The following is a 19,874-nucleotide window of genomic DNA, read 5'->3' on the forward strand; positions in this document are numbered from 1 at the left end:
GTGCTGAAGTCAATATTTTGTCGCTGCAAAAGTGATTGCACTGGTAATTGTGGATGCCGAAAAGCTGGTATCACGTGCAGTCTAGTATGCAACGGCTGCTTGGGTTCGTGTACAAATGGCGTACCTGTAGATTTGGTAGATATAGAAGGTGAAGATGATGATGATGTAGTAGAAGAAAATTATTGATTTAATTAAGACTGTCTAATTATTATTTTCTAGATTTGAATACATTTTGAAAACATACCAATTTTATTTTATTTATAAAACCGTCTCATTTTTTATACCTATATAAAGTTGAACACTCTGTAACTTCTAAAGTATCGACCATACAAAAAAAATTATAGGATCAAATTTAAAGGAAATTTTATGTAGAATGTTTTCCTAGAAGTAACCGTTACGCTATTTGTGCAGGTTTTAGACTTATGAGCTAAAATCTTAAAAAAGGGTCCTTTGACCCCCCCCTACACCTTTAGCTCAACCCCACCCTTGGGGATTTTCGATATGTTTATCTGGATATCTCAAGGAATAACTGTAGCGATTTTCAAAACTACACGAATTATTTCCGCTGATCGTCCATTTTCGGCTTAATTTTCTTAGGCTATATTAGTACCTGCATGTTAGGGGCAGAGAGCGTTGATAGTAAGTATTCCTGTGCGTCAACTAGATGTCGTTTTTTAAAAATAAACAGCGACGCGTTGTTAATATTCCTGGGCGTCAATAGATAGCATTTTTAAAATATTTTTTTGAGTGTATAATATTATTATGTACTTATACAAGTTTTTTGAACATAAGAAATAACTTCGTTCCATTCGGGTGTCCCTTGACACCTCTCAAGTTTTGTGTAATAATTTTAAAGTTTTCTTTATTTGCGTTTGTGTTGTATTTATCTGTCTATTTTATTTTAGCTTTGTAGGTACTTGTAGTGTGTACTGTGTGGTAATAGCTATACGTGGGAGAGCCATGCTTCGGCACGAATGGGCCGGCTCGACCGGAGAACGTTCTCACAGAAAACCGGCGTGAAACAGCGCTTGCGCTGTGTTTCGCCGAGTGAGTGAGTTTACCGGAGGCCCAATCCCCTACCCTATTCCCTTCTTTGCCCTCCCCTATTCCCTTCCCTTCCCATCCCTACCCTATATCCTATATATTATCCTATATCCCTCTTAAAAGGCCGGCAACGCACCTGCAGCTCTTCCGATGCTGCGAGTGTCCATGGGCGACGGTAGTTGCTTTCCATCAGGTGACCCGTTTGCTCGTTTGCCCCCTTCTTTCATAAAAAAAAGGTAGGTCTACCAGAATCTGATGGCAAAAAGTGAGAAATTAAATTGACTCTAGCAATACCGGGGTATTTGAAATAAAACATTTTGACCTTTTTTTTTCCTTATAGCGGCTTATTATGTGTGTGAAAAATGCAAATTATAAAAATTTATCCAATGATCAAAGATATTTTTTGAATATCTGCCGTCAAAATTTGCCATCAGATTTTGGTAGACTTATAGTAAAGCGTATCAAGTAAATACAGAAAATTACCAAAAGACAAAATTTGACGCCCCGAAGTTATGGAAAAATTTCATCCCCAAGAGAAAGAAATATAAAAGTATATTATAAAGTCAAATGAAAGACGAAACTTAAGGTGATGAAAATGTTCACCACCTAGGATGAAAAGAAACAAATATAAACGAATCAAGAAATTTCACCTATCAAGGTGATTAAAAAAGTTTCACCACCCAGAGAAAAATAAGGTAAGACAAATGGAAAACTAAACAAAATTTTATCCTGAGGAGTGATGAAAAAATTCACCACACATGATGAAAAGAAACAAAGATAAAATAATGACGAAAGACAATAATTAATTATACAGGATGTAACAAAACTAAGTGATAATACGGGTATGTATGTCACAATTATCTATTCTGTGCCCCTGTGTTCACTGTAAAAGTAGCAACGTTGAACATTTTTTTTAACTTTTATATGGGAAAATCTATGATGTTGGAACGCTTGTCCATACAAATCACAAAAAAATTCTCTTTCACCGCTGCTACTTTCACAGTGAACTCTACCTACATGTCTCTACATATAAGGATCACTTAGTTCCGTTACACCCTGTATATTAATGGGTTAAATATTTTCACTCATGAAGGTCATTACAAAGTTTCACCACCATCAAACGCGGAAAACCAAAATGCCATTCCTATCAGTCATACGCATTATCAATAATTAGTAATATGATAAGATATCGGGAATTATCATTATCCTTTGATGGCTTAGTTCAAAATGGCAGTGACGCGAAGAGGTTATATATTCTGTTCCTTCGTATCCAGTGTATTTTGTGTTATATTCATTATAGTTTCCGTGTCTAGTGATAGTTGGGTGAGTCTATACCATAAAGTTAATATCACGGACGTAAAAAAAATAGTTAATATACCTAGCGGAATAGAGAAACAAAGGCCTGAGCAAGAGAGATGTCACTATCAGTAACACTGCGTGGTAAAAAGAGACGTGTGATACATGACAGCAGCACTCTTTTTTTGACGTCCAGTCGGCACGTGCCGCACGTTGACAATTTTATCTCATAGAAATCATGTTCAATCACGCTTGTGTAAGTGTATACGTACTCGTACACATATTTTTACACACAGATGAAACCAATTTCGGTTTCGTTTAACAGTTCGAGATTGTTGCTCTATTCCGCTAGGTATATTAACTTTATGGTCTATACTTATTTTTCACTAGAAGACCCCTCAACTCCGTCGCGCCAAAGTTCGGTTTATCGTTCGGAAACCGTATATTTTCCATACATATTTCCGAAACTCAAAGTATCTCTTTCATCAAAATCGGTTTAGCTGTTTGAACGTGAAGAGAATAGATAGACGGACAGACTTTTCGCTTGCATTAATAATATTAGTATGGATGTAACAAAACAAAGTGACATAATATAACACTTTAAAGTTTAGGGTGTGTACGTGTCCCTTTATTCACTGTGAAAGTAGCAACGCTGCAAGAGATACTTAATTCTGACTTACTTATATGGAACTTCTAAACTCATGGAACAAAAATATCACAGCCGAACCTAGAACCCCCTCCTATTTGGTAGTCGGTTAAACGAACAAAAGAAACTAAACATCACAATAAATGTACAATACATATTATATCAATTGATATAATTAATATTTACAATGACGCAAATCGCAATAAAGTATTATTATTGTTGTTAAAATTTTATCTTATTTACATTTAGATCAAGTTGGATTTGAACACACATTATAATTTATAGTATACGTGGGAGAGCCATGCTTCGGCACGAATGGGCCGGCTCGACCGGAGAAATACCACGTTCTCACAGAAAACCGGCGTGAAACAGCGCTTGCGCTGTGTTTCGCCGAGTGAGTGAGTTTACCGGAGGCCCTATCCCCTACCCTATTCCCTTCCCTGTCCTCCCCTATTCCCTTCCCTTCCCTATCCTATTACCCTATTCCCTCTTAAAAGGCCGGCAACGCACTTGCAGCTCTTCTGATGCTGCGAGTGTCCATGGGCGACGGATGTTGCTTTCCATCAGGTGACCCGTTTGCTCGTTTGCCCCCTTATTTCATTAAAAAAAAAAAAAGTCGTTTAAGTACATACTAATAGCAACTTACAGGTAGGTAGGCATAGCAACTTATTGGACAGAATTATCTTTTACAAAGAAAAATAAAGAAAAGAAAGGTCATAGTTATTTGTCAAACGCCGACGACTCTCTTCCGGTGCTGCGGATGTCTGAGGGCACTTAATGCCAGGTTATCCGTTTGCCTGTTTCAACAAAAGACTCAATGCCAAGGTATTTACCTTCATGACCGTCATTCTACGAACAAAAGCAGATTTTATAGTAGTTTTTCTCTAAGGTAAATCTACCGGACGGATTTAAAAAAAAGGGTAAAAGATTTACTTGATCCTTAACATATAATATTATACCTAAATGCGAAAGAATCTGTTCGACTGTCTGTTACCTCTTCGCGCCCAAACCGCTGAACTGATTTTGCTGAAAGGTATGGAATATGGATATACTTTGAGTCTCGGGAAAGGATAGGACACTTTTTTTACGAAAGGTAAAAATAATAACTATGGAAGTATGGATATAAATATGGCGAGATGGATTGACGAGAAAAGAACATAGGATACTTTTTATCCCGAAAAAATGTACGGTTCTCACTTCTCTAAACCTAATTTCGGTGCAACGGAGTTGCAGGCGTCATCTAGTTTATAACATCATTATGGATATGACAAGATGGATATGGCGAGTAACGCGTCTCCACGTTCCAGGTGGTTGCGACAGCATTCACGGAAGACCAGACACAAGACAGCACTGTCCGTTATGGCATGTTCAAGGGAGAGTTCGCACTGCACATCTTCGATACGCCGTCTTATAACACTCTGTACAGTAAGTTTCGTCTTTAAAGCCCAACTTTTTGTGCCACCCTTTTTAGGGATACACTTTTTCATGGAACAACGCTTCGTGGCCACCTTTTACACTTTTCAGTGACACACTTTTCAGTGCCACACTTTTAGAGCCACACTTTTCGGACCAGATACAAGACATCACTGTCCGTTATCATGGCATGTTCAAGAGAGAGTTTGCACTGAACATCTTCGATACGCCATCTTTTATAAACACCCTGTACAGTAAGTTTTTAGATAAAATAAGGGGCAAACGAGCAAACGGATCACCTGATGGAAAGTAACTACTGTCGCCCATGGATACTCGCAACATTTGAAGAGCTGTGGGTGCGTTGCCGGCCTTTTTAAGCCACACTTTTTCAGGGTCACACTTTTTCAGGACCACACTTTTTGGGTTACAATTCTTCTGGGCTACACTTTTTCAATGCAACACTGTTTCAGAACCACACTTTTACACAGTAAACTACGCTGAAAGTAAAAAGCGCGATGATGCTCAATGTAGATCGCGGGTTCTAATCCCGCCGAGGAAATATAAATTTTAAGTGTTCTTGGGCCACGTATTCAACAGATACATTATTATAATATTCCATGTTGCTGACTTTCTGTCAAGTGAATTTTCCAACTTAGAATTATGGACTAGCATGATCCCGGAGTAATAGGTAAGGCACAATAGTGCAGGTATAATTATTATTAATGTGTAGTAAGTATATTAAAACCATAATGGTTACGAAATATTAATATAATAAAATAATATTATTTCCAGTGACCTGTGTCCCGGACAAGAATGCTTGTGCGGTCAGCTGTAAAACCGAAGCTTCGGCTAGGGAAGAGGAGGTAAAAATGTTATTTCGAATTTGTTATAAAGAAACCTTTTTGGCCCTTACTGTCCATTGTGTTTTCCTTGTGTATTAGGTATAAGTTATAACTAAGACTGTTGTAACACACTAGACAAGGACATGACATTGTGTATTTGTGGGCTCCTACACATAACTACAAATTCGTGCGAATTCTCATGGCAATATATTTTTATTATGAGTTTTTTTGGTATGCGAATACGTAGTTTTGTGTAAGAGCCCTTTAATGTCTGTATACAATTGCCGAAGATTATAGACACAATAGGTAGATATTTAGATGTATTTTCCTTTTTACATGTAGGTGGTGTGCGTCTAAATAATTGTAATGTTAATTACAATGATAAAAATGTATTTTTTATTTAATTATTTATTGCAAAAATAATTTTTAACATGAAATTATACACAGAAAAAAAAGATGACACAACAGGTACTGCTTATTATCTGTAATGCTAAGTACTCACATACGTTTTTGCTCGATCGAGCACACGTAGAGTAAAAACCACGACTCTGGCTTTCGTCCACACATTCAGCATTGCTCGATAGTTTTACTCTAAATCGATATATTTAATTCCATCGAGCCGACTTGATGCGTGCCTCGAGCTGGCTCGATTCGAGCCTTCGAGCTGTGAGTTTTGCGGTCCACACAGTACCTAATTATTACTCGAATTGGAGTAAAACTATCGAGCAAAACCGAATGTGAGTACTTAGCATAACAGGAATTATTAATTTTTAGGTGCGCGCTCTAGCCCAAGGCTTCCGGCCGAACCAGGCATGCGTGTCTGTCACCAACGTCTCTGAAGACGACCCATGTAAGTTACTTAAGGAGATACAGCCTGACAGACTGACATACATCTCGCACAACTTTAAGAACTAAACAGTAGAGCTTACTTGCAGAGATAGGGTGCCTCTGTCAGCTAGGTTAACAAAACACGACCAAATTACGTAGGTCCGCCATCTGACTATGAATCAACTTCTCTGTTAGTACGTTATTGGTAGATGTACAAATGCGATGGTTATTTAGTTTTGCCAAACAATCTTAAAGAGGTTCACAGCCATTAAATACCATAATATCTCCATTAAAATTCTTCCACGTGCTCTTGTACATTATACAACTCGAAACTTTTAGGGTGGGTTGTACCAGAGGCGTGGTTAAAGTTAAAGTTATGGTCAAAGTTATGGTTATAGTTAAGGCTAACTGTACTTTAACCTTAACTTTGACCACATAATTTGACAGATTGTCATCTGTCAAATTATGTATCTGTCAAATTATGTGGTCAAAGTTAAGGTCCAGCTGTCGCTGGTCCGACAAGGCTTAAAATGAACGTGGGCGGGGGCGCTGCTGGTAAAGGAGAACTGTCAAAATGGCGTTTTTGTATGATGACAGCGTTAGTTCAGTTTTTCGCCACGTTCATTCAAAGCCTTGTCGAGCTCAAGGTTATGGTTATAAAATATATGGCGTCCGTTTTTGACTTTAACCAAAGATTTGACATTTTGCTTTGTAGTTATAGTTAAAGTTATAGTTATAGCTAAAGTAAGTTGGTGCAACCCACCCTTAGTAAGGCGCGTCTATTCTTCTTGAACATAAAATATGCATTACATTCGTCAAGTTTCGTTTCGAAAGTACAAACACATTTCGACCGTATATCTAAAGGGGTAGGGTTTAAAAGGGGTTATACGCATGTGTTGTTAATAAAAGTTACAGTATTGCCACAATATAATACAGTAGAGTAACTCGGGCGTGTCCTTGTATTTGTAATCAAACTCGCTGAATACTTGATTCACATTGTAAGGGTTAGTTTTAATTGCAACTTAACGAGGAAATTCATTTTAAAATGGTCCATTCAAATGGCAGTTCAACATTCAGGCAACAGGCAGTTCAGTCAATTCAATGAGTATTTTCTTATGCAGTGTATAGTTTAGTTTATAAAGCTCATTAAAAGGCAGCATGTCTTTCACGTTGCTGACTGACCAATGACCATGTCACCATTATAATAATATTATTAAGATACTTCAAGTTTTTATAAATCATGCTAATGTGTACATGCGTGATGCGAACGTTGTGGTTTAATTATAATAATATGTTAGTCTACTGTTTACTTTTAAACTGTGTTGTTTTAAAAGTTTCCATGCTCTTGTTGAGACGTACTAAACAGTAAACTTTGCTAAAAGAATGTCTATGTATTTTACACCTTCGAGTTATATGTTTTAGATGGGGGAAGTATTTATACATACTAGAGATCTAGAGATCGCCCAATGGTCGAAATTCGACCTTACTTGCAACGACATTAGGACTACTACATATATTTTGTAAAAAATATTGATTTCATCATAGTTTTTTTCAATTCTTGTCCCTGGGACTCAGCTGATCTCAGACTGGCCGTTTAAGCATTGTTTAATAGTATCTAAAATGAAATAAAAAAACAATAATCCATTTTCAATTTGTCAACTTGTTGTCAACAGACTTCAACCATAAATAAAAGAGTATAATTCGTATGTATAGGCTTATCACTCAAAAATCTGTCATTTTTCCTAGTAGTGTATCTAAAGTTTTATTTGTTAAAAATATATATGATAAAAGCATAATTTTAAAATAATATTAGTTCGATGCACTCCTTCATCATATAAACTATAACTGTGCGAAATTTCATGCACCTACGTTTCCCCATTTTTCGTAAAAAGGGTTACAAAGTTTTTCTCTCACGTATTATATAGATAACTTTTATTCAAAATAAGAACAAAGTGAACCCAACCTACCGAAGATTGGATTATCTACGTATATAAAACTCAAAGACGACTGACTGACATGGTGATCTTAAATCTATTAACGCACAGCCCAAACCACTGGACCGATCGGGATGAAATTTCGCATGCAGGTAGATGATAATATGACGTAGGCATCCGCTAAGATAGGATTTTGATCAATTCTACCTCCAGGGGTTTAAAATAGGGGATGAAAGTTTGTATATAATAATACTTCGTAACGCGAGCGAAGCCGCGGGCAAAAGCTCGTTATATTATAAATTATAATACTATGACACAACTAGGTTGCAACAAATTTGTTTATCGCACCGCACTTTTTCCGTAACAAAAATCCTATGTCATTGATCCGTTATAGATAAAGGTACAGAGGTAAGACCCGTGTTTTGAGGTACATGTGGTACATGGTAAGTACTCATGTTACATGTAATGAGGGCTCCACGCTCGCGGCGCGAAAGCCCGCGAAGGCCGTGCTGCGTGCACCGCGAGTGTGCAGGATTTCGCGGCTGTTTCGAGGCGAATGTAAATGCGAAGATTGCGAGTGTAGAGGGCCGTATTTATCCGCGTCGTGTTCTTGGCGCGTAGCGCCGTGCCCGTGAATCGCGGCGCGAGTGTGGAGCCCGCTTATCATAAAACAATTAGGTTTTTGATAACACTTACAATTTACTACATTTTAAGGCCCCAAAAACGTAGGTGACATGCACATTAGTCATTAGTCATTAGTGAAATCTTAAAGAATAATAACTAAGGTACACAATACACATAATGGCCGCTAAAGGTCATAGCCCATAGGATCATAGGTGCGATTGGTGAAAACAGCCCTAAAACTCATAAAAATTGTAAATCTTCTGTCTCTCCCACATCTTCTGTCTCTTACAGTAGAACACCCTCCGGTTCTCTCGTTCGCGATCTACATCAGCATCCTTTTGATCCAGTTCCTTCAGCTGGCTGCTGGCATCGGAGCCGGGGCGCTGGCGCTGCTCAACGCGACGAGGAACCCCACGGAACCCGTGTTTGGGTTGCCTGGTGAGTGGCTACTGTAGTTTACCCAGCTTTGGCATATATGTGTAGGCAGTATAGGGAGGGGCGGCAGCGTCCTATTGGCATCCTAGGATGGCGGCAGCGTCCTAGAATGGCGGCAGCGTCCTAGGATTGCCTGGTGAGTGGCTACTGTGTTATTTGTGAGATTAGGCTGGTATTACAGAGCTACGAAAAATTTGTGGCATTTGAGTGACATTGTCATGAACTCAAAAAGCTGTTGGTCTAAGAGCCGATGGGAGGTCGACCTTCACCGATCTGATAACCAGATGAGACATATTTTTTATCAAATATAATTTATAAACAAATATGCCTATAATTACTTGCCTATCTAAAAGTGCTCATGGCTATTTTTAATTAAATTAACTTTAATGGATTTTTTTAACTTTCATCCTTTTGATAATCAAATGAATTTTATTTCACTGTAATTAGTTTTTAACACACAGAATATGCCTCAGTAGGCTTGCCTACTCATTTCTGTGTATGCAATGTGGCAAGCCGATGTGAACAGGTAAGTCAATTTAGGTGACTCCTCGTTCTGCTAACTTATCGCAAGTTATATGTATATATCAAATTATAGATTATTTTAATACAAAATGAGTCATATAGACTTGCCTGCAAAAAATCATATTTAAAGTACTATACTGTTGCCTAGCTAAAAACTTAAAAAAAAATAGCCATGAGCACTTTTAGATAGGCAAGTAATTATAGGCATATTTGTTTATAATTTATATTTGATAAAAAATATGTCTCATCTGGTTATCAGATCGGTGAAAGTCGACCTCCCACGGTCTCCTCTACTATGTTTGGTTAGAACTTAGTACTTACTGAAGTTGGAACCATAAAGTTAATAGAGCAACAATCTCGAGCTGTCAAAAGAAATCGAAACCGAAAAAAATATGGTTTCATCTGTGTGTAAAAATATGTGTACATATACACTTACACAAGCATGATTGAACATGATTTCTATGAGATTAAATTGTCAACGTGCGGCACGTGCCGGCTGGACGTCAAAAAAAGAGTGCTGCTGTCATGTATCACACGTCTCTTTTTACCACGCAGTGTTACTGATAGTGACATCTCGCTTGCTCAGGCCTTTGTTTCTCTATTCCGCTAGGTATATTAACTTTATGGTTAGAACTAGTTGATATCATCTTTTTGTGTATCTGTGTGTGTGTGCGTATCCGCGTCCATACTGCGTGTCTGTCTGTTACCTCTTCAAGTCCAAACGGCAAAAAATTTGGTATAGAGATATCTAAACGAATTTTGGCGCAAAGGAGTTACGCGCATCAACTAGTATACTCATATAGTGGAATCTTCTAAAGTCTATTGCTTGCAGGTTGTCTATGGGCGAACGTGCTGGCGGCTGTGCTGGGTGTAGCCGTGATGATGATGTTCGGCGTCTACTGGGTGGTCTCCGGCCTGCGGGAACACCTGGCCTTCTCCTACATCGCGCTCGGCACGCTGGAAGCAAGGCCTGGTGTTGGGTTCTCTTACTGGTAAGCCATACTATTTTTTTTTAAATGAAATATGGGGGCAAACGAGCAAACGGGTCACCTTATGGAAAGTAACTTCCGTTGCCCATGGACACTCGCAGCATAAGAGATGCAGGTGCGTTGCCGGTCTTTTAAGAGATAATAGGGTAATGGGGGAGGGTAGGGAAGGGAATAGAGGAGGGTAGGGAAGGGAATAGGGTAAGGGATTGGGCATCCGGTAAACTCACTCACTCGGCGAAACACAGCGCAAGTGCTGTTTCACGCCGGTTTTCTGTGAGAACGTGGTATTTCTCCGGTCGAGCCGGCCCATTCGTGCCGAACGTGGCTCTTCCACGTATGTATGACAAACTTTCACATCTATAATATTATAGATGTGAAATATTGTTTGTCTGTCTGTTACCTCTACACGCTTAGACAGCTAAATATCTTTCTGGTAATCCTTAGTCCTTACTAATATTATAAATCCAAAAGTGTGTCCGTCAGTCTGTCACCTCTTCAAGGTTAAACGGCTAAACTGACTTTGATTAAATTTGGTACTTCTGACGTGTGTGGCGACCCATGCTGCCTACCTATCGCCTATGTCATAATAGCATCTTATTTAAAAAGACGTGGGAGAGCCATGCTTCAGCACGAATGGGCCGGCTCGACCGGATAAATACCACGGGCTCACAGAAAACCGGCGTGAAACAGTGCTTGCGCTGTGTTTCGCCGAGTGAGTGAGTTTACCGGAGGCCCAATCCCCTACCCTATTCCCTTCCCTACCCTCCCCTATTACCCTATTCCCTCTTAAAAAACCGGCAATGCACCTGCTCTTCTGATGCTGTGAGTGTCCATGGGCGACGGAAGTTGCTTTCCACCAGGTGACCCGTTTGCTCGTCTGCCCCCTTATTTCATAAAAAAGAAATTGTCGGTCGCAGTCGCTCGCGGCAAAGAGGCGAAGAGTAACTTTTACGCGTTGCGACGACGCAATGTAAAGGCGTCTCAGTGATTTGTATGGAGGCGGATTTTTGCGATGAGCCCCGGCACGCTGAGCCCCGGCACGGCCCGTCTCAGTGTGCTCACTCCTCAGCAATTTGGCCTCTATAAATGTTGCACGTCACGTCTCAATGTAAACTAACCTTTCCACATTCCAGGGTACTCCTCGGCTCCATCATCTGTTCCATCAGCAACGTGGTGCTCATCCAGGTGAGGCAGTATCTTCTAGAACGGGACCCACCACCGCCCACGCTGAAGGTGGAAAACCATTCAGATGGTACCATCTTCTTGTATTGATACTAATAAAATGATGTCATTAAAAAGGAAAAATCGGCCAAGCGCGATTCAGACTCAGGTTCCGTACCATTGTAAAGCAAGGATATGCCCAAAATTGTGTTTTTACTTTTTATTAAGTAGTATTTTTATTATAGCCGCAATATAAACTATACAACCTGTAAAAATTCAGAAGTCTAGCTCGAGCAGTTTTTAGAATACAACCTGGAGACAGACGGACGGACAGACTTTGGGTACGGAACCCTAAAAAGAGCATGTGCAGAGTGACAAGTGCCAGAAGTTAAACTTTTGTCAGAAATAGTGACGGCGTCAGGCTCGATTTATGTGCGTCCGCCTGAACGCGCGGTTTGGCGGCTACACCGCGAAATCACAAGCAGTTGTGCTATTTAAATAAATAGCTGCGCCGCTATTTAAGCAAATCGTTACCACGGTGTAGTGGCCAAACCGCGCTTTTGGGCGGACACAATATAATATTATACATTGAGACTTAGGGTCAGTCAAACAAAAATGAGACGAAACGAAAATACGCTAAAAGCAATACAATTGAAATGTGAATTAGGCTTCGTCTCACCAAATCTCGCTGTGAACTGACCCTTGGGCTTCTTACAGACGAACGGCATATGTCGAAGGCACGCGTCGACGGCAGCCGTCGACGCGTGCGTTCAACAAATGCCGTCGACAAGTGCCGTAACTCTTTTGTAAGGTATCTTTTGATAGCTGGCAATATCAAGTGACAATTTCTTGTTTGATTGTGATATTTACTTGTAAAATATTGAAAATAAAATATTTTTAACTACAATTGAATATTTTTTACTACGCTAACATGACGAGGTGAAGCGGCGAGCCTACTGTCAAATTACACAAACAACACCTACACACAACGCTATCCGCCAATAGTGATTCGTGATTTAAAGTACAATGTTTCCATGAATCGTGCTCCCGGGCAATGTGTTTTACACTGCAGCTAATAGTGAACAATATCGCGTAACAACGGTTCCCGCATTATAACACGAAACTCGAAAGTAAAGGTCGTAAGTCTTAAAAATGTTTTTGATGATTACTTAAAAATTAAATACAATACTAATATTTCCTTTAGCTATTATTTTGTTAAGTGTGTAATCGTTGTAGTGCAAGTTATTTAATGATAGTAACTCAATTAGTTGTAACAGATATTTGTTGAAAAGCCCAGAAAGATTCATAATTTCGAAAAATATAACTATCGAGTCAAAATAAGTGAATCGTGTTTTCCGTTAGCCAAATCATCATCATCAATATTAATACGCGAACGAAAAACTTTGTAACCCTTTTTACGAAAAATGGGGAAACGTAGGTGCATGAAATTTTGCACAGTTATAGTTTATATGGTGAAGGAGTGCATCGAGCTAATATTATTTTGAAAATGCTTTTATCATACATTTTTTTAACAAATAAAACATTACACACACTACAACACACACACATGAGAAATGACAGATTTTTGAATGACAAGCCTATACATACGAATTATACTCTTTTATTTATGGTTGAAGTCTGTTGACAACAAGTTGACAAATTGAAAATGGATTATAGTTTTTTTTTATTGAGTTTAAGATACTATTAGACAATGCTTACACAGCCCGTCTGAGATCAGCTGAGTCCCAGAGACAAAAGTTGAAAAAAAAATCATCTACACTACTATTATAAAGAGGAAAGATTTGATTTTTTGTTTGTTTGTTTGTTTGAGTCGAATAGGCTCCGAAACTACTGGACCGATTTGAAAAATTCTTTTACCATTGGAATCCTGCATTATTTCTGCTGAACATAGGCTAATTTTTATTTTGGAAAAATATAAGGTTCCGTAAGATATTTGGGATTTTCGGACGCAAGGTTTAAAAAATCAACCAGAAAAGTTACTTATTTTGCGTACGCTGCCTAAACTATAAAAGATAGAGGCATAAAATGTTCTAAGTAATTATAGATCTTTTAAATATCTACAAAAAAGTCCGCGACACACTATACCTATCTATGTTGAGTGAGGCACAATAACCATTTTTTTATTAAAAAATCTAGAATTTTTTTTGGACTATATTTAAATGCGTTTATTTAAATCATGCTATTGACCCTTATCAAAATAAATTATTTCATCACTAAGTACAGTTAATGTAGATAATATTCGGTCTTTGAATGATTAAAATTGGACGTTTGGTTTTAATGTTATGGCGAAATTAAAATATTACGATTTCTGCTGCACGTTGCGAATTGGGCGTCAAGGCGCGATGCGCGGGTGTGCGTGCGGTAGGGGAGAGATTTAATTATCAGCACAGAACACTTTTACTCCTAATTATCAGTGGCACAGACTCGCCCGGAGAGTCCACGTAAATATTACCTCGATCGTGGGAATCGCAGACACAATAGATTTTCAATAGTTATGCGACAGCCGGGTGCTGCTTTATTGATTTGATATAGACTATCGTGCTTCATTATTATAATCCTAATTTCAAAAAAGCTTTAAAAGTTATGACTACGAAAGTAATATTTTTAGAACTTTTTAAAATAAGTTTTGAATGACTATTATTTTTGATTGCTATTATAATTAATTAATTTCTTTAACTATAAATCTCCAATAGCGGCAGCCGGCTGCCAGCATAACAATTGAAGATCTATTGTGTCTGCGATACCCACGATGCCGATGCACGATGGAAGTATTAATGCATATTTTTTAATCCACACTATTTCTGCTGAATATAGGCTATATTTAATGGGAGAAAAAAGGGAACCGTATTAAGTGTTAATAATTGTGTGAAAAATCTACCAAAATATTCCTTCTTGCTTATCCATACTAATATTATAAATGCGAAAGTATCTCTGTCTGTCTGTCTGTCTGTCTGTCTGTCTGTCTGTCTGTCTGTCTGTCTTGCTTTCACGCCAAAACTACTGAACCGATTGCAATGAAATTTTGTATACAGTTATTCTAGAGTCTGAGAAAGGACATAGGCTACATTTTGATGTGGGAAAATATCTTATTTCCATGAAAATTTCGATGAAAATGAATTCGCATTGCGCGTGGCCAGCGCTCATCCCGGGGGTCCTGGGTTCGAGTCCCGCAGGCGGAACAAAAAGTTTTCAATGTTCCTGGGTCTTGGATGTGTATTAAAATAAAATTTCAAAAATCTTAAACATATTTTATGTATAATATTATAAAAAATCCAGAAATATATCGATGGAATGAACATTTTAGTTCTAATACGATTCAACAGATGGCGTTTTATTTTTTACTTTATTGTAACATAGAACTAATCATACTTATTAGTTAGTATGTTTTTGTTTATAGTTTTTAATACGTTAGAATATTATGTTTAATAATATTATCACTTGGTATAATAATAATCAATCTATCTTATCTTATGTAGAACTCCTACTGCATTTCTAATCCATACTATCCATACTAATATTATAAATGCGAAAGTATCTCTGTCTGTCTGTCTGTCTGTCTGTCTTGCTTTCACGCCAAAACTACTGAACCGATTGCAATGAAATTTTGTATACAGTTATTCTAGAGTCTGAGAAAGGACATAGGCTACATTTTGATGTGGGAAAATATCTTATTTCCATGAAAATATCGATGAAAATGAATTCGCATTGCGCGTGGCCAGCGCTCATCCCGGGGGTCCTGGGTTCGAGTCCCGCAGGCGGAACAAAAAGTTTTCAATGTTCCTGGGTCTTGGATGTGTATTAAAATAAAATTTCAAAAATCTTAAACATATTTTATGTATAATACTAGCTGTTGCCCGCGACTTCGTCCGCGTGGACTTTAGTTTATAGCGCGCGGTGTCAACAAAATTTGTGTCAAATTTAAAAACTTTTTAATACCCTGGTAAGTGCTTCCGGTGTAGCGCGGCCCTTAATTAATCAAAATACCCAAAAACAGCTATGCAGTGTGCACATAATCTATACTAATATTATAAATGCGAAAGTATCTCTGTCTGTCTGTCTGTCTGTCAGTCTCGCTTTCACGCCAAACGCCAAAACTTCCGAACCGATTGTAATGAAATTTTGTATACAGATAGTCTAAAGCCTGAGAAAGGACATAGGCTACTTTTTTACTGGAAAAAAGGGTTGTAAGGGGGTGAAAATGCGTAAATTTGTTCAAATTAAGTTAGTTCCAACAATTCATAATAGATGGCGCCGTGCGTCTTCTACATCGCGCTGACGCTTGCTCAAGTCTTTCTATAAGACGTGGTATCATCTTACATTTAAGTTTCGATTTTTTTTCGATTGTTATATCTATTCTACGGTATTAAAATATAACTCAGTACTTTATCTGTGCAGTGACGTAACCTTAAATCTATCAATGATAAATAGTTTATGGGTAAAGTTGTGTAATTGGAGGGCTAAATAAGCTTTAAAATTTGGCATAAAATATAAAGTTTAATATAAAAAAATGAAATACTTATTGTGTGCACACTGCACAGCTGTATTGATTTAAGGGGTACCAGGGTTTTTTTATAAAAGCTTTTGACACCAATTTTGTTGACATCGCGCGCTATAAACTGAAGTCCACGCGGACGAAGTCGCGGGCAACAGCTAGTATATGATAAAGTCAATATTTTTTTTTACAAAATATAGGTAGTAGTCCTAATGTCGTTGAAACTAAGGTCGAATTTTGACCATTGGGCGATCTCTAGTATCAGATAAATATACACGAATTCCTTAATAAAAATAAATCTCAAGTCAATCGTCTTCCGGGATCGTAATAAGTACTTATTAGAAACCACAGCAAAATTTGACAGCCCGCTCTTAAATGAGGCATGTAAAACGTAATTTTACTAACTACTAGATGACGCCCGCAACCCCGTTGCGTCAAAATTAGTTTATCGCAAGGAAATCGTAAATTTTTTTCGGGATAAAAAGTATACTTTGTTATTTCCCGGCACTCAAAGTAGCCTGTATCTCCATACCAAATTTCAGCAAAATAGATTTTGTGATTTGGATGTGAAAAGGCTACAGACGGACAGATACACTTTCGCATTTATACTGCATAACTGGTGAGACATGTTCAATACTCGAGGACGTGATATTTGGCTATTATTTTAGTTGAAAAAATCTATTGATTACTCAGTAAATGTAGCTTAAAGTGAAATAATTATTTACCCAACGCATGGTCATCGCGCGCGGGAGCCGCGCCGGCCGCATAGTAATTTACTAAGTGTTCATGATTCATTTAATTAAAGGGAAATTTGGTCAAAAATTAAGTACTTAATTTTATTACATAACTAGCTGACCCGGCGAACTTCGTATCGCCTAACAGTCGATTCTTTAACTTTTGTATGGGAGTATAGAAAAGTGTTGTTTTTAGACTTTTTCAGGAATTTTTTATTTTTAGAATTTTTCTCTCCGTAAGAACCATCCTCGTACTTCAAGGAATATTTTAAAAAAAGAATTAGCGAAATCGGTACAACTGTTCCCGAGTTTTGCGCTTAGCAACACATTCAGCGACTCATTTTTATATTATAGATTATAATGAGAATCGAGTACCGAGTACTCTCCTTAAGTATTGATCATGTCTCACCACCGTCACCAGTCATGCCGTAATATTAGTACTACAAACTAATATTAGTATTACATACAGACGATACAGACTTGTGATAGATTGGGTTACCTGTTTATATTTTAAATGGCTAATTTAAAAAAGTCATCGCCTCGTCATGTTGTAATGTGTACTGACCCTAATATCTATACTTTTACATTCATTACTATTCTCAGCTCTCATCCATATTAAAATCCCTTTGAACCTAGACCATTTAAGTCTAACGATGTGGATCCTTGAATCTTCTAGGTCAGAGACTGAATGGCCTAGATTTTTTTCTTATATTTTTAGTACTAGGTCTGAATTTTGTAATTTTACCAGCATTTTCTTTCGACTTCGCTGTGTTTACTGTTTACTCTATAGAAAATTGTTTGTATCTATATTGTATCTATATGATACTTTGAAACGCCTCCGTGGTCTAGTGGTATAGAGCGCGGCTCTTGACTCGGAGGTCGTGGGTTCGATTCCCGCGTTGGAAACATGTTATTTCCAAGTTAGGACAATGCAGGCTAATCACCTGATTGTCTGACAAGTAAGATGATCCATGCGTCGGATGGGCATGTAAAAAGTCGGTCCTGCGCCTAATCTCTCGCCGGTCGTGTCGTTCTTCCGTACCCACTGGGTTATGAGAGTAAAGGAATAGAGTGTCTCTTGTGCACTGCGCACACACTTGGGCACTATAAAATTACTCCTGCGTAGCTGGCCTGGTTTCAATGAAACCGGCCACCGTCACCGAAACCGGTGTGGGAGCTATTATTATTATATTATATGATACTTTGAGCCCCGGGAAAGGACATAATATTATGATACTTTATGTACCGGAAAAATGTACGGTTCCCGTGCGATAAACTAATTTTTGCGGCTGTCATGTAGTTAGTAATAAAAGTCACTACTTATCCTTCGCAGTCAGGTAAAATTATAAATTACTCCAAAAATAATTTTTAATATCTATTTACGATTCACACCACGTCTGTCCGGCCCCGTGCTAAGTACCTACCTGAAGAACTTGTGTTACGGGTACCAGACAAAGGAAATATATTTAATACTTTTATACTTACATACATATATTTAAGATTTTTATTATAATAAACATATTATATTTAATACACATCCAAGACCCGGGAACATTGAAAACTTTTTGTTCCGTCGGCGGGATTCGAACCCGCGACCCCCGACTTGAGCTACTACTCGCTCACCAACTGAGCCACAGAGGTCGTCAAATTATCTTGAGATTTATTAAAGCAAGCCCAGGTCGATACTTCATTTCCGCTAGTCGTTTTATCCAAATTTTCACATCAAAGATTTAACCGTTACCAATTGTCTCCCGCGTCTTGCTGCGTCTCATTTCCGAGAGGTTGTCACACTGATGTCGTCTGTCGCGCGATCCTTGAAAGCTCAAAATGAGCAAAGAACGGCTCTAAAGTTTCTTGTGTTGAAAGCTCAGACTAGGAACTGAAAGCATAGAGAGTTTTAAAAGACGTCTGTTCTCGCCTTAGATTACTTAATACCAATTATTATAATTTATAAATTATTGTAAGTACTTATATAATAAATACAATGCGGTAAAGTTGAAATTCTAACGTCCTCAAATTGAACTCAATATTATTAAAAAAAAAATGTTTTATTTCTGAATAAATTTGAATCAAATATTTTCAGAACGTTGAACTACATGTTGCCTACCACCGGTTCGGGAACTAACCCGGCGAGAAGAACCGGCGTAAGAAACTCGCACGGGGCCACTTTTTAGTAAAAAAGTGGAAAATTTGTCTTTAAAAAAAATTTACAATGTATTAATAATACAATGTAGTAATAAAAATAAAATTATTATTTTAGACTCCAAAACTATTATAACTTTAAATAAGCGTGAAGGCAAAAAAGGCAAATTTTAATTGATATTATTTATTAGCGATCGCTTTACCATAAACAATAACTACCTTTTGTTGCTTTTTATGTAAAAATGTCATTCAAATATAAGTCTTTGCCCTTGGGGCGGATAAGAATGATTGACTTTATATTATAGTAACATGGTACACAGTTGAAATAAACAATATCTCAGTATTAAATACATTTTTGTTGAGAGGAATTTTAAGGTATCAGCCCAAGGCTGAAATACGAGATAATTTGCAGCAACATGAGACGATAATTAAAAAAAAAAACTAAAAGAATATTAACTGCGTATTTCGTCCGCAATGTGATAAGAACCATCAATAATGTAGATCTCCTTTATATTCGGAGTTAAATGTGACTGCTTTCTCTTGGCTGTAATTTCTACATCTATCTCGTACTCATCTTAATGACTTTTATACCTAGATGACATAATAAAGTTTATCATACGAACGGCAGAAAATAATAGTAAAGTAATTTATTTTAGTGTAACCAACTTGCAATAATGCTCCTTACTACCTTACTAACATTATTCGAAAGTGTGTCTGTCTGTCTGTCTGTTACATCTTGACGGCAAATCCG

The 19,874-nt window shown here is 37.7% G+C and overlaps 1 protein-coding gene across 1 annotated transcript; it reads left to right on the forward strand.

Annotated features, from left to right (window-relative positions):
- Positions 1-2,255: 2,255 nt before the first annotated feature.
- Positions 2,256-11,976, forward strand: LOC121737637. The gene is made up of 7 exons (XM_042129296.1): positions 2,256-2,367; positions 4,294-4,411; positions 5,192-5,262; positions 6,016-6,091; positions 8,919-9,065; positions 10,417-10,576; positions 11,707-11,976. The coding sequence occupies exons 1-7, from the start codon at positions 2,272-2,274 to the stop codon at positions 11,843-11,845; spliced, it is 807 nt and encodes a 268-aa protein (XP_041985230.1). The 5' UTR covers positions 2,256-2,271; the 3' UTR covers positions 11,846-11,976.
- Positions 11,977-19,874: the final 7,898 nt, after the last annotated feature.

The sequence above is a fragment of the Aricia agestis genome, chromosome 21 (assembly GCF_905147365.1).
Source record: "Aricia agestis chromosome 21, ilAriAges1.1, whole genome shotgun sequence".
NCBI lineage: Eukaryota > Metazoa > Arthropoda > Insecta > Lepidoptera > Lycaenidae > Aricia > Aricia agestis.

Coding starts and splice junctions, on each gene's coding strand:
- LOC121737637 (XM_042129296.1), top strand. CDS start 2,272: ATGGCAGTGACGCGAAGAGGTTATATATTCTGTTCCTTCGTATCCAGT. Junction 4,412..5,191: donor GTCTTATAACACTCTGTACA/GTAAGTTTCGTC, acceptor TATTATTTCCAG/TGACCTGTGTCCCGGACAAG. Junction 6,092..8,918: donor CGTCTCTGAAGACGACCCAT/GTAAGTTACTTA, acceptor TGTCTCTTACAG/TAGAACACCCTCCGGTTCTC.